General features: G+C 32.9%; 1 protein-coding gene across 2 annotated transcripts in view; it reads left to right on the top strand.

The window, feature by feature from the left end:
* LOC143042581 (uncharacterized) overlaps positions 1-14737 on the top strand; it is an 85684-nt gene extending 70947 nt beyond the window's left edge. Inside the window, exons 21-26 of one of the 2 annotated variants that reach the window (XM_076214981.1) lie at positions 3707-3855; positions 4953-5027; positions 7931-8069; positions 10355-10854; positions 11497-11806; positions 14554-14737. In XM_076214981.1, the coding sequence (XP_076071096.1) occupies positions 3707-3855; positions 4953-5027; positions 7931-8069; positions 10355-10854; positions 11497-11769 (1136 nt within the window). In that variant the 3' untranslated portion in view covers positions 11770-11806; positions 14554-14737. Of the gene's footprint in view, positions 1-3706; positions 3856-4952; positions 5028-7930; positions 8070-10354; positions 11807-14553 lie in introns of both variants that reach the window. The other variant, XM_076214980.1, reaches the window with a different exon arrangement.

The following is a 14737-nucleotide window of genomic DNA, read 5'->3' as shown; positions in this document are numbered from 1 at the left end:
CCCTGGAATTTTCAGATGAATTGGATAATCGGTTGTTAGGTTACTGCCCCTGAATTGGTTATTTTGAGGAAATTTTGCTGTTTTTTTTTGTTATTATCTTGAATATTATTATAGATAGAGATAAACTGTAAACAGCAATAATGTACAGCAAAGTAAGAACTAAAAATAAGTCAGTATGACCAAAATAGTTAATTGATCTCCTAAGGAGTTATTGCCCTTCATAGTCAATTTTTACATATCCAACTATCTCCGTCATCACGTGACTTTTACACTTCTGTTGTATATCATTAATGGCCGATAGATTATCAATGAAAGTGAACGGGGTAAAGAGATAAAACGGTCATAACTTTTTTGTTATAAAGTATATTTTTCCTTCCAACCCCGCGTTTTACAGTTTATAAATTTTTACAATTAAATATGTTTTAAGTTTCAGTTCAGAAATATGATTTCGTGCTTCGAAATAAGTTTGAAAATTGAGGTGACATAGCCACACAGCCTCCGTTGACATCTTCGTTAAAACTCGACAAAATTGCAATGGGACCTTTTTGTAAAATCAATTTTCTCAATTAATTTATTGTTACTTATATCCTTCCAACCTCTAAAAAGATCGACAACATATTTATTTAAAGTAAATGGCAAACCATATCAGTTCAGGTATTAAACTTTTTGCTTCGAAATTTGTTTGAAAAGTTCATATTTTGGCAGTCTTCAGCAATATTTTCAAAATGGCGGACACTGTTGAAGGTTCATAACGACACGACATGCCGGTATTCATTTAGTTATAAATCAAAAAGTAATATTTCAAATATTTATCAAAGTGTGTTTTTTTGTACTTAAGAAATTTCTTTTTTCACATGTTCTTCAATATATTTATTAGAAACAGTCTCTCACACTAAAAATAAAGATTTACATGCACCGACCATGCAGTTTAGAACATTGATAGCGTGGGGCGACATGGACATATATATTTTTGAAGATTTGTACGATGAAAATCGTAAAATTGTTAGATGCATGTCTTTTCAATAATTGTCTTACCTTAATGAAGCATATATTTAAACACTATTTCCCTCTGTGAAAGTGGATACATGCTATTTGTTTTGATAAAATTTCGAAGTTACATAATACAAAATGGCGACCAAATAATTTCAAACGTAGAGGATGTTCGACACTTAGTTTACACATGCAAATAATTCAATAAGATTTAACTGTTTGTATTGCAATTAAATATGACACGTTATTGTAACTCGTATGATAATTAAGGATAAAGCAAGATTGTGGAGATATTAATTAAGTCATCAACGTGATCAAACAAAACAAACATGGCAACGTGACCTAATCACGATGTAAATTTTGACAAGACTTAATATATATATTAGTATTATACGATTGTTTATGAAATCATTTTATGATAATATTTTATGTCAACGAAAGGAAACCACGGATGGGTTGAAACAAAGATGCAATATCTATTCATATAGGTAAACGGACAGAAAGTCACAGGACAAAAAGTCACAGGACATAAAGTCACAAATTTGATAGGACAAAAAGTCACAGGACAAAAAGTCACAAATAATTTGTTGACAATTGTTTGAATATATAAGAGAAATATTTTGAAATATTTACTTTTCAATACATATATTCATATTAAAGTTTAGGAAATGTGTCATTTTACTTGAAAAATCAAGATTTATTTAATTTTAATCAGGCAAAAGATATATTTCTTGGCACCATGAAGCCATTTAAGTGCCAAACCACTTTGACATTCTGTTTTTTTAACAATCATTTGATCATCTTTGATATTTTTTTAATAAAGTTTGTTAACAAAGTTGGTTTATATACAATAGTTCAAGAAAAATACAAAAATATTTTTGTAAAAATAAGTGGTTTTTATTCAAAGAAAATAATCAGAAAAAATGAATTGTGACTTTTTGTCCTGTGACTTTTTGTCCGTGACTTTTTGTCTGTGACTTTTTGTCCTGTGACTTTCTGTCCTACATTCATCTATATATATATATTTTGAAATTATTACTTGGGTAACCAGTACATTTTACATAACCATAATTAAACCAGTCACATACAGAGTTATCGAACCTAATTATGACTGGAATAGTTGCATATGAACAATTTTCTTAAAATTTGAAGATTTTCAATAACATTTTCCACAGAAAGTACTGTTATAGATAGAGATAATTGTAAGCAGCAAGAATTTTAGTAAAGTAAGATCTACAAACACATCACCATCACCAAAACACAATTTTGTCATGAATCCATCTGTGTCCATTGTTTAATATTCACATAGACCAAGGTTAGCGACACAGGCTCTTTAGAGCCTCTAGTTTATATTTATTACAATTATATAACGTATTATCGACAAATATTATGGCATTCAGTTAACAATAAAAACAAAGCACGAGTAAAACGTGACAGATAAATGAATTGAAAGAGCCTTGACATGTTTTATATATTTTCCATGCGTTCAAATATGGAAATCAAACTATTCCTTAACAGTTGTTCATTGATTTGTTGTATTATATTCGTTCTTTAAGCATCCAAAATTGCTATTTAAAATCAAGGAGCACGTGCGTTTACATTCTCTAACCACGTTTTCCAATCGCACTTGTGCTGTGCGGTGGCCAAAGTTATAACGAGAGGAACCATAGTTAAGGTCACTGCATACGAGAAAAGATCGGCGATAAGTGTCTGAGAAGCCAAATATGCAATATGATATCGGTACAATGACGAAAATTTTGATAATTTAAAGGATTTTATTTTGAAAAACCTTTCACGTTCACTTCTTTAAGAGGTAAACTTGGCCATTCAAGTATATGGAACATATTCTTTTTTTTAACTTGAAGTTTCATATGACTTTAATTAAGTTACCACAATGGGTTGTTAAATCAGTGTTGTCTGACTTTTGGTTTTTCATTTGTAATATACTCGCGAATACCTATCATACAAATTATACATTGAACATTGCAGCATTGGCGTCACATTATCATCCATCAAAGACTTTAACATTTGTTTTTGCTGCTTCTCCTCTAAGCACGCGGCATAAAGAAGTTACATTAAAGGTTCATTTACACGATACGATTTCTTTTCGATTTTCCATTCGACTTGACACCGTCGCACAGGTAAATCGTACAGCGTTCTGTTTCGATCGTCATAAACTTGATAGCAGTGAAGTCATTTACATCATCCGTCATTATAAACTTAATAGCTTGCTGTTCATTTCAAATACGATAGGAAAGAAGTCAATTTTTTCATCCGTCATTACAAATATGGAAACAGTGATCCGAAGTCAATTTTTTCATTCGTTTTACAAATATGCATATGGTAGTAGTGAATTCACATTTTCCATCCGTCATTACAAATATGGTTGGAGTGAATTCATCCTTTTCCTTCCGTCATTACAAATATGGTTGGAATGAATTCATCCTTTTCCTTCCGTCATTACAAATATGGTTGGAGTGAATTCATCCTTTTCCTTCCGTCATTACAAATATGGTTGGAGTGAATTCATCCTTTTCCTTCCGTCATTACAAATATGGTTGGAATGAATTCATCCTTTTCCTTCCGTCATTACATTTTGTGTTAAACTACAGTTGTATCAAGAACCTACTCTCGAGTAATAAAGGTTTTATTTGCTCGCTATTTCCTCATGAGCATTAGCTACTGAGTTTTTAATAGTCTTGTTTATTTTTTTCAGGCGAGCCCATCAATGTCCCATCTGATGCCTATGATTTCTTGAAAAAACGAAAGAGATCTGCTCAGAAAAACGATTTTAGCTGTTTCTCCTGTGTTGATTTGCCGTATGGCGAAACATGTGCCAAGATTAACCACTGTCATTCAGGACATGTACGTATCGTATAATTCACCAGTATAATCACGATGTTGAACAATTATTTCAATTCCCAAATTGATACAAAAAAAATATTCTAAATCAAGATTACCCCCTTGCCTTATAGTGTTAAATTTTGAACCAAATTATTCAATTTCTAATTTGATACTAAGTGTTGAAAAAAACTTGAGTTAACTGGTGGCTCCCTTATAAATTATTGCTCATACAACCTGTGTTTACGAGAATTGTATATTGTACACATGATATTCTTCAGTGTGTTGAAAGAGAATGTAAGTACGTTGCTAATTTTTTTTATCAGTGGAAAGTATCTAATATATTGAGATGGAGGTGAGCGCATAGTCATGTTATGAAAATTTTCAAATCAAAGTTCAGAGATTTTCGAAAGAGACTCTAGATAAAGGGCAGACACAATTTGTTACGGATGGACGGGCACACTGGTCACTTTAGGATGACCGCCATTCGGTGGGATCCTAATAACAATAAATATGTATCTACTAATTAAAAACAATTGTCAAGAAATCATCACTGACAAGGATTTTAAAATTTATACTTGACATGTATATAAACCAAAACCAGAGGGGGTTTCATAATGTATGTACAACTTGCTATATCAAAGGTCAAGGTCAAACACTTTGAATTAAGTATACAACCTCATGAACATGGTAAAAGCGTGTCCGCTCTACATCTTAAGACCCTTTATGATTCCAAAGTTTATACTCGACGTGTATATTAACCAACACAAAAGGGTGTGTCTTAATGTATGTGCAACTTCCTAGGTCAAAGGTCAAGGTAAATAACTGGTTTCTGTTGACCACCCTATGTCCTGTAGTAAAGATACAAATGTTTTATGACACGTTATTCACTGCTGGGCCCACAGAGATGGATCCTATCTCAATGTTGTCTAGTTGTGAATATTTAAATTCCAATATAAGTAAATTTTTGTGTTGGTCATTATGATATAAGTGTAGTGTCCGTTAGAAAAGTAGAGACGGTCTACTTTTTTACTGTCCACCAAAGAATGAAATGAAGAGTACACTGCCGATTGATTGTGATGCTTTTAATCTGTATTTAATATAATGTATTCAAATTTCAGGGACACTGCATGACACAGTATAACTTCCGGGAGCACGGATTGGTGTCAACAACGACCAGATGTAGTCACATGCATGCAAGTACCATATTTATGTTTAAAATTATTTCTTACATCCTTATCCATGGGCATTACAAATAATCTATGTTCTTTTATTTTCCTTAAGATAGTTTGTGGTCACATTAACTTGAAACTAAGTGCACATATTAATTGAGAAGTGATCGAACTATTTAATATATATGCCAAGTTTTTACTAAGGTTTACGTTCCCTGAACATTGAATAATGATAGTGCAAACTGAGTTCAGTACACTACGTTCACAAAAATTGTTTGATATATTTACTATGAACTTCATATAAAACGAGTACTGGGTGCAACAATTTATTACAAGTATCAAATAAACACAATTACACATATAACATTAGAGCAATGAATATAAAGCATGTCTTAAAAAGCAAAAAGGCATAATATAAGCTAACTGCTATAAGTAGAATATGAAAACTACTACCCCATATGAGCTGTTATAGAGCTCTGCTTAGAAAATAATCACATGAAAACATTACTGTTTAAAAAATACATTAAGCAATATAATATAACTAAAAAGAAAATTGAAGCTTCCCAAATATAAAGCATGAGCTAATTCAGCTCAGAACTGGTCAAAACGCACTATTAAAGCTAAGAAGAAGCAAAGCAAGCTACCAGCCAATAATACTATTGGTGTGGGTGGGAGGGTTATAAAAATTGCTTTGAATTTAGCCATCCAAAAAATAAGGCCTGGACGCAGCCATGCTACATTTAACAATTAAACAATAACCCAAAGCTGGAATGGACCCGACTCGATCTCCGTAAAAGCGAATTTACCCAAAAATTCTACTTTACTATGAACTTCATATAAAACGAGTACTGGGTGCAACAATTTATTACAAGTATCAAATAAACACAATTACACATATAACATTAGAGCAATGAATATAAAGCATGTCTTAAAAAGCAAAAAGGCATAATATAAGCTAACTGCTATAAGTAGAATATGAAAACTACTACCCCAGGATCCAGAGGGAAAGATAGAAAAAAAAATATATATATAAAAAAAAATAAGCATAAAAGTATAAAATTTGTCAAAAATCTTCCTTCTTACAAGATCAATTGTAATATTAACACATTAAAAAGGTAAAGCTGCCCCAAATTTCTGCAAAGCTTCAGATTTGCTAGATAGGCCCTGTTCAATGTATCTCAAATAAGCATTGCTTTTCCACATACCAATATCTTGTATGCATTCCCCTGACAAACCTGCCTGGAAGGCAAAGGTGGCTCCCCCTTCGAAATGAATGTCCTGTTAACTTATCACCAAAACCTACATTGGCAAGAATGTCATTTACAAATGATATAAAGTTCACATAGGATAATGATTTAATTACACTTTCACACAATAAAGGTGTCTGACCATTGAGACCCTAATATTTGATGGAGGCTGAGTAGGCGGTATAATGCAGAGGCTGGACAGAGAGGATGACCTGTAATCTGTGGTATCACAACATTTAGCTGTTTCTCACGGAACTGAATAGTTTTTGTTTTATGAAAAGTTATAATAAATCCATCCTCAATACTCCCAATCTGCTCAATCCGTAGGATAGGATTATGCTTATCCTTGAATAGAAAATTGCCGGGTCTGAGTAAACCAAAGAAACCAATTAGGCATGCCACGTATACGGACAGGTCATAAAGCTTACACAAGTTCAGTTCCTTCTTTATCATAAGTAGCATATTTGGAGTAACAGCTGTGGCTCCAACCTGTGCATCACCTATATCTCGTTTAACACCAAGCAATAAATGCTTAATATGCCAGTTATCGGTTATGGGATTCTTGAGACCATTAGCTTTATGCAGGTGCTTAACTACTGCTAAATAATTTTGGATTGTACAAAAACGAAATTTCTTGTAATGAGCCAAATATGCTATATATAGAGAAAAATCATCAGTCGAGACTGGCACTGGTTGAATAGACATAGTCTCACAAAAAGAAAGGTAGCATTTTAACTGGAATCTGTACAGTCGCTTTGTGCTCTCTGCCCAACCCCTGGATCTGTACTCAGCCGCAACCCTTACGAGGGTGTCTTCCACACATCCACCTGTACATAAAAAAATTAAAAGACATATGATTTAGCAATTCATGCACTGATAAAATACCTTTAGGATTAAATGATAACAAATCATACACTAGACTAAATTTATAAAAATTGCTTTGAATTTAGCCATCCAAAAAATAAGGCCTGGACGCAGCCATGCTACATTTAACAATTAAACAACAACCCAAAGCTGGAATGGACCCGACTCGATCTCCGTAAAAGCGAATTTACCCAAAAATTCTACTATAGATTCCAATTTGTTATAGTAAAAAAACTGAACTCGCGAGAAAAAGTCAAAACGGAAATTCCCTAATCAAATGGCAAATTCTAAAGAGCCAACACATCAAATTAATGAATAACAACTGTCATATCCCTGACTTGGTTCATGCATTTTCTTTTGTAGAAAATGGTGGATTGAACTTGGTTTTATAGCTAAACTAATTTTAAACCTCTCAAAATTTCAATCTGTTTCACGCAATTTGAACAATATAATCAATCAATAATTTACAATATAAACGCATATGGCTTGCCCATCAGCACAAGGGAACATAAGTACACTATTGATGTTTGTTTTTTTCAATCGGATGAGTCTCATTTAAGGGGGTAGATCTTGGTTCAGGGAGATAACTCTTAAAATCAGTTAAGCGTTTGTAAAAGTCAAGTTCATCAATGTATTTTAAGCATTTACCTGAAACAGATTGAAAATAATCTATGTAACCTAGAAGCTTAGCATATTTTTTTGAAAATTGTTGACACAAACGTACTGATGATTTTAAGAGTTATTTTCCTTAACCTAGGTCTACCTACTTAACATATTTGATGTGTTTCTACACGTAGTTTATTCCAATGTTGACAGATTTGCATGAACAGAGAAGAAAATAATGCAGATGAATGTTATTGGGACGACAAGGGTAATTTTGAAGGGTCCTGTACCTACTGCTGTTCAGAAAACCAATGTAATGCAGTAACATCGTCACATGTGGACAACGATTGTGGTAAATATTGTCTAATGCTTGTAGAATAAAACTTTGGTAGGCTTGCTTGCTCTGTTTGTTTTAAGATTAATTCAAGCTTTGTAATTAACATCTTCCAACAATATATTATAATATAGTCATATTTCAACCTGTATATAGTATACATTTATTAAAATTATAAGAAACCTCAAATTAAAAAAAATAATGCATATATGTTTTTATAGCTCAATGGATAGATTTCATTATTAAATTTTTGTACATATACTTTTGTCTGAAGAAAATTCTTTAATTTGTTCATATTTAGAAGAAGTTTACTTTACTTTAATTGCTTCCTTTCTAATTCCCCGACATATTTACCGTATGCAAAGTGACCTCAGTGTGACCCATCTCGTAACAATCCGGTGATCGCAATACGCATAGATGTCCTTAAAATAAACTTTTATCTGATTGAACATGTTAAACACGTTGTCAATATCCATGCTTTTTTGTTATTGTTGACAAACAGGTGACAATAGTTAAACTTCGGCTTTAAAACACGAACTTTAATTACCTGCCATATTTTCACAACAACACTGACCGATTGAAAAAAAATTGACGATTATACGAAATTTATGCGAAAAAAATGATAAAATCGTGCACAGAAGACTAAGTTTATCATGTTTATATGCATTGGTTCAAGAATTGGCATAACATTATTTTTCACCGGTCACTCGTTTATTATGACTATAAATTTTGAATTGACGTTATTCCAATTACAATTGTACTATATACAAACAAAGCAAGCAAGCTAACCAAAGTTTTACTTTACGTGCATTAGGAAATTAGCTGTAATTGATATTTTTATTGGTTTATTCGTGCAAGTCAGAGGCTATCACATGTTCAAACTGTGAATTCTGTTTTGTGCTTTCACGAAAAACAAAAACATACCTCTTGTTTTGTTTGTATAAATGTTTGCTCAAACATGTAATTAAGATTGACATCTTTCAAGTGATAGGCGGGGCTTCAGATTTTGAACATTATACTGATTAGTGTTATTGGAAGTTAAGCAGTGTATACAAATTGAAGCCATGTCTGTCTATTGATTGTAGATGTCAATATTAACTACAACGATTAAGCAAATATTTATACAAACAAAGCAACTTACCAACCAAACCTTTAACTTGCTTGCTTAAGGATAACAGCTTTAAAACATAATTATATGTACAGAATTTCATTTTTGAAAAAAAATGAGATGTAGTATGACTGTCAGTGAGATCGGTTTTATTTGAAATAGAAGAAACCAAATATGTACATAATACCAGTATATAACGTCCAAGGGATGAACAAAAAAAAACAAAAAAGTATCACAGACGTTAACAATGGGGAACACCTATTGTAATGTGTCTTGCTTGTAACAGCCACATAAAGAATGTATCTGTTTTAATCCAGTTTTTAAGACCCCAACCTCATCGTATTTTTCGCAATATTATAAAACATGGCAAAAATTTCTGAATTCATGCTCAAATCAAAACCATGGTAAATGATAGCTTATCTTCAAGTTGAATAGACTACGCATTATTCAGAGTATACTCACTAAGTAATGTACATAATCAGAAGGGTATATTCGATACTTATGCAGACCTAATTATTTACAAGAAATGTGAATATACTTAAGAATGGCTAGTCGTACAAAAATTTGTTTTGTATTGATTTGTATAATTGAACTGTAGTGTTTATGTTGTTAAAACAGTGACAAAAACACCGCTTGAAATTTGTACCTTCACCTTCTGTTTATACTATCATTAGTTTTAGGAAAAAAAGTCGAGTCATTTATAAGAGGCAATATAAGATGCATAAGCGTTGTGATGGCTTTTAGAAGGTAGACCCAAGGTCAAGGAAATAACTCTCAAAATCATCTGTACGTTTGTGTCAACCATTTTCATAAACATATTCTAAGCTTTATGTTAAACAGATGTATTCCAATCTGTTTCAGGTAAATACTTTAAATAAAAAATACGTAGATGCAATCTGACTTTTACAAACACGTAACTGGTTTATAGAGTTATCACCCTGAACCAAGGTCTCACCCCTTAAATTGTAACAGTATGTATAATAATGTAACTAGATTACCTATAATACGATTGTTCTCATTTGAATTGTTTAACATTAATTTTCGGGGCCTTTTATAGCTGACTATGCGGGAAGGGTTTTGATCATTGTTGAAGGCCGTACGGTGACCTATAGTTGTTAATTTCTGTGTCGTTTTGGTCGCTTGCGGAGAGTTGTCTCATTGGCAATCATACCACATCTTTTTTTTATATTTACAGACAATGATGATAGCACGGGAAAATGTGATAAGATCAATTTTACAAGATCCAAAACAATAGATAACTCAAAATCACCAATCGTAGCATCAAGGAATAAAAGAGATTTACCCTCAATACAACCACCGATGTATAAATCAAAATCAAGAGGAATGAAGTCAAATGAAAGGTTTATTGATAAATCAGAAAATCAACTTTCAAGAAATAATGTAAAAAAAAATACTAAAAGTAGTGAAATAGCACTAATTAAAAGTAGGGTAAAAAAAGCAACTAACAGAAGAAAAAATAAAGGCGATGATTCTAAAAAAGAAGGTGGCAAATTGAAAGGAAAACAAAATGGCGATGATTCTAAAGAATCAGGTGGTAAATCGAATGGAAAACAAAACGGCGATGTTTCTATAAAAGCAGGTGGCAAATCGAAAGGAAAACAAAATGGCGATGATTCCAAAAATACAGGTGACATATCGAACGGAAAACAAAAAGGCAATGATTCTATAAAAGCAAATGACAAATCGATCGTAAAACTAAATGGTCGCAAGTCACGGAAGACAAGATCTGGCAGCAAGTCACAGAATCACATACAAAGGTCAGGCAGCAAGTCACAGAATCCAAGATCTGGCAGCAAGTCGCAGAATCACAGGTCGGGTAGCAAGTCACAGGATCATAGATCGGGTAGCAAGTCACAGAATGCAAGGTCGGGAAGCAAGTCACAGTCACAGAATCAAAGATCAGGCAGCAAGTCTCAGAATCCAAGGTCTGGCAGCAAGTCGCAGAATCACGGGTCGGGTAGCAAGTCACGGAATCATAGATCGGGTAGCAAGTCACAGAATCCAAGGTCGGGAAGCAAGTCACAGTCACAGAATCCAGGGTCAGGCAGCAAGTCTCATAATCCAAGGAAGGGCAGCAAGTCACATAATCCAAGGTCGGGTAGCACGTCACAGAATCCAAGGTCGAATAACACGTCACAGAATCCAATGTCGGGCAGCAAGTCACAGAATCCAAGGTTCCGCAACAGGTCACACAATTTAAGGTTAGGTATCAGGTTATCAAAGTCGGACGACAATTCTACAAAACCAAATGTAGCTATAAGTTCAACCGAGTCGCAGTCGGACAGTACATCATCTGAACAAAGGTCAGGTAGACGGTCATCAGGATCAAGCTCGGGCAGAAAGTTTTCCAGAAAACATAAAAGTCGAAATTCAAGAAAACGTGGTGGGAGTTCGTCCTGGCAAGGAAATTCGTCAAGTATAGAATATCATAGGAATCGTCATTCATGCCACTTCCATAAAGGACGTCCATGTTGTAAAAAGCATAAAAGACCAGCAGTTGATGTTGATGTACATGTCCATGTAGATACTGGATTTAAAGGCTTGGACGCATGCCCAGGTTGCAACAATACAGTTGGGAAACTTGGTTAACGGGTGAAAACCACAGTTACCAAATCACTGTAAAAAGGTAATTATAATTGAAATATCAAAGATTATTCGCATGATTAACAGCTATTTTTCTAATGCATGTAGATTAAAGGTTTGGATGGCTTGCTTGCTTTGTTAGTTTAAAGGGGCACTAGCTACGAGATATATAAAAAATCAAAAGTATGATGTTTTTGTTCAATCATCAATGAAAGTGAAATAGTGAAATAATAATTTGCTTTTATCAGCTAAAATGGTTCAATTTTGTCCAAATTATGATAATAAACACTGATAATGACTTAAAGTGAATAATTCGACCTCATTAAATCTGTATTCATGTGAACTCCAATTTAACCCCATTGAAAGAGATAGAATAACGCATGCATTGTCCGTGTACGGGTATTGAAAGGAAAAGAATGTCAACATTAAATGTGAAACTAGGTAAATGATTTGATTAACTGATTCGATACAAACAAAATCATTCTTATAAAAGTAAAATCGACGATAAACATAAATTTTTGATCTACGTAACAATACAAAATTTAACGTACCTATAAAAATACAATTACACGAGTTGCTAAATCTATTCATTTCTATGTTTATGTTTACATCTCTTATATGGTCATAGAAGGTCAACTCGATAGTTAATTATATAGCGTCTTGGCTAAAATTCACACGAAACGAAGCTACATCTTATTGAGACCATGTCCTGTAAATTGTTTATTTTATACTTTTGATAGTTTGGGAAAATGTTTTACATTGTTATAAATAAAATATGAGAATTTGAGTCAAATCGGTGAACACGAATTTGGCAGCTAGTGTCCCTTTAAATGTTCTAAATACTCTTATCTTCCAATAACGTTCAACAAGCTGAAGCCCAACCTATCTATTGATTGCAATTGTTAAACTTAATTCTCTCAGCCTGCAGACATGCATACATGATCGTTACATGAGGTTAACCAGCAAAAAATAAACATGAATTAAAAATGCAGTATCAATAATAAACATACATATGGATAGCAAAAGAATATACGTTTATAAATATATATATATATTATATATATCAAATTTTTAAATCAAATACAAATAGTCATTTATACAATTGTATATGGCATAATTTTTGAAAAGATACCTTCTTACTTTTTATGCCCCTCAACTGAAAATTGGGAACAAATTGTTGTACCCTGTCTGTCCGTCCGTCTTTCTGTCAGTTCGTCCTGTTTTGGGATATATATCTATTCAACACAACTCCTCCTACCGTTTGAATATTGGGAAATTTTCATTTTACTGGCTGTTTGTACTTATATTGAAGGTTTGCATTGAGTTTGAATTTTTATCAATATTCGCTTTTGAGAGATATATAAAAAAGAAGATGTGATATGATTGCCAATGAGACAACTCTCCACAAGAGACCAAAATTTCACAGAAATTAGCTACTATAGTTCACCGTACTGTCTGCAATAATGGGAAAAGCTCATAAGCTATAAAAGGCCACGAAATGACAATGTGAAACAATTCAAACGAGGAAAACTAACAGCCTTATTTATGTACAAAATAATGAACGAAAAACAAATATGTAACATATAAACAAACGACAACCACTGAATTACAGGCTCCATGTCCTGACAGTTAACTTTGTAATTTGTGGAGTATAAACGTGCATGTATATACATGTAGGAGGTGCATAGTGTTTCGGAATAACTCCTCCTACAGGGAACTTTATACCAATGTGCTACCAGGCTTTTAAAAATTGCAGCTTCGGGGCATCATTTATGTTTCCCAGACATAATAATATCTCAAAAAAATCGTACATTGATTTTATAAAGTTACAGTTACCTTAGATTGGAGATTCATCAAGTATAGAATATCATATTTTATCATAAAATCGTCATTCATGCCGCTTCCATAAAGGGCGTCCATGTTGTAAAAAGCATAACGGCGAACGTGGTAAAACTTAGTTTAGTTTATAATTAAAATTCACTGCCCATTAGAAACTTATCGCCTTAGTTCTTCTGAACTGCTTTTAAAATTATTTTTCGAGAAGTTATGAAAGTTATGAACATGAATTAATTGACTTAAAAATGACCGCCAAATACAGCAGCATCAAATAAACAAACTCAAAAAAATATAGATTGTGTCTTTACATACATAGTATTAACAAACATTAAAGTTTATCATGTAATCAAATAACAACTGGAGTGAAACATGTACCTACTCGCTCTTTTTGCGAGTAAAATTGTTTGAAAAAAAAGTTATTGATGTCCTTTGTCTATACACCTAATCGCTATCGGTTCCGGATAAGTTCTAAAATTACTCAACTTTTTCATCCAGTTGAAACTATTTGGGACCCTGTTTAAACAATGCACCATGCAAGATACTTTTTAATGAGACCTGTTTAAACTACCATAAATACTTCATACAAAATATTTTTTTACTTCAATTTTAATTTCGAAAAAAGTGGATCATACTCTATCAAAGTTTTTTAATGGTCGCTTTCTAAAGTTTTTCCTCCCTCAGCTCACTACTGATGACCTCTATTTTCGGCGGCATGACCCAAACAGGAAGTTGTGTAAATGACTTTTTCCCGGATTGGACAAATAGCGATAAGGTGTATTGTATTGTTTGTATCAGTCTTGCTTTCAAGACACAGTACATACATTAGAAACGTGCTTCATTGTACCCTATAAAAGTGTATCGAAATTTAGAAATGTTTATTTGAATCTTTCAACTCAGTTTCAGAGAAGAGAAGTATGAATTTTAATTCTTTGCTTTTATGTCTTTCTTTTGTAGGTGTCTTGCCTCAATGTGATGACAGAAATTTGTACATTGGTGGTCAACTGTTGTAAATACGTCAGACAAGAACATGTCTAGAATACGAATGCTTTTTGTCTATTGTAATTCAGAACAACAGCAATGAACAGTTTTGTCATCAATTAATGCAGTGTTATTGTTTTCAAATTAAACGGTGAAAGAA

Source organism: Mytilus galloprovincialis, chromosome 8, assembly GCF_965363235.1.
Source record: "Mytilus galloprovincialis chromosome 8, xbMytGall1.hap1.1, whole genome shotgun sequence".
Lineage (NCBI taxonomy): Eukaryota > Metazoa > Mollusca > Bivalvia > Mytilida > Mytilidae > Mytilus > Mytilus galloprovincialis.
This window is presented reverse-complemented; position numbering and strand designations above follow the sequence as displayed.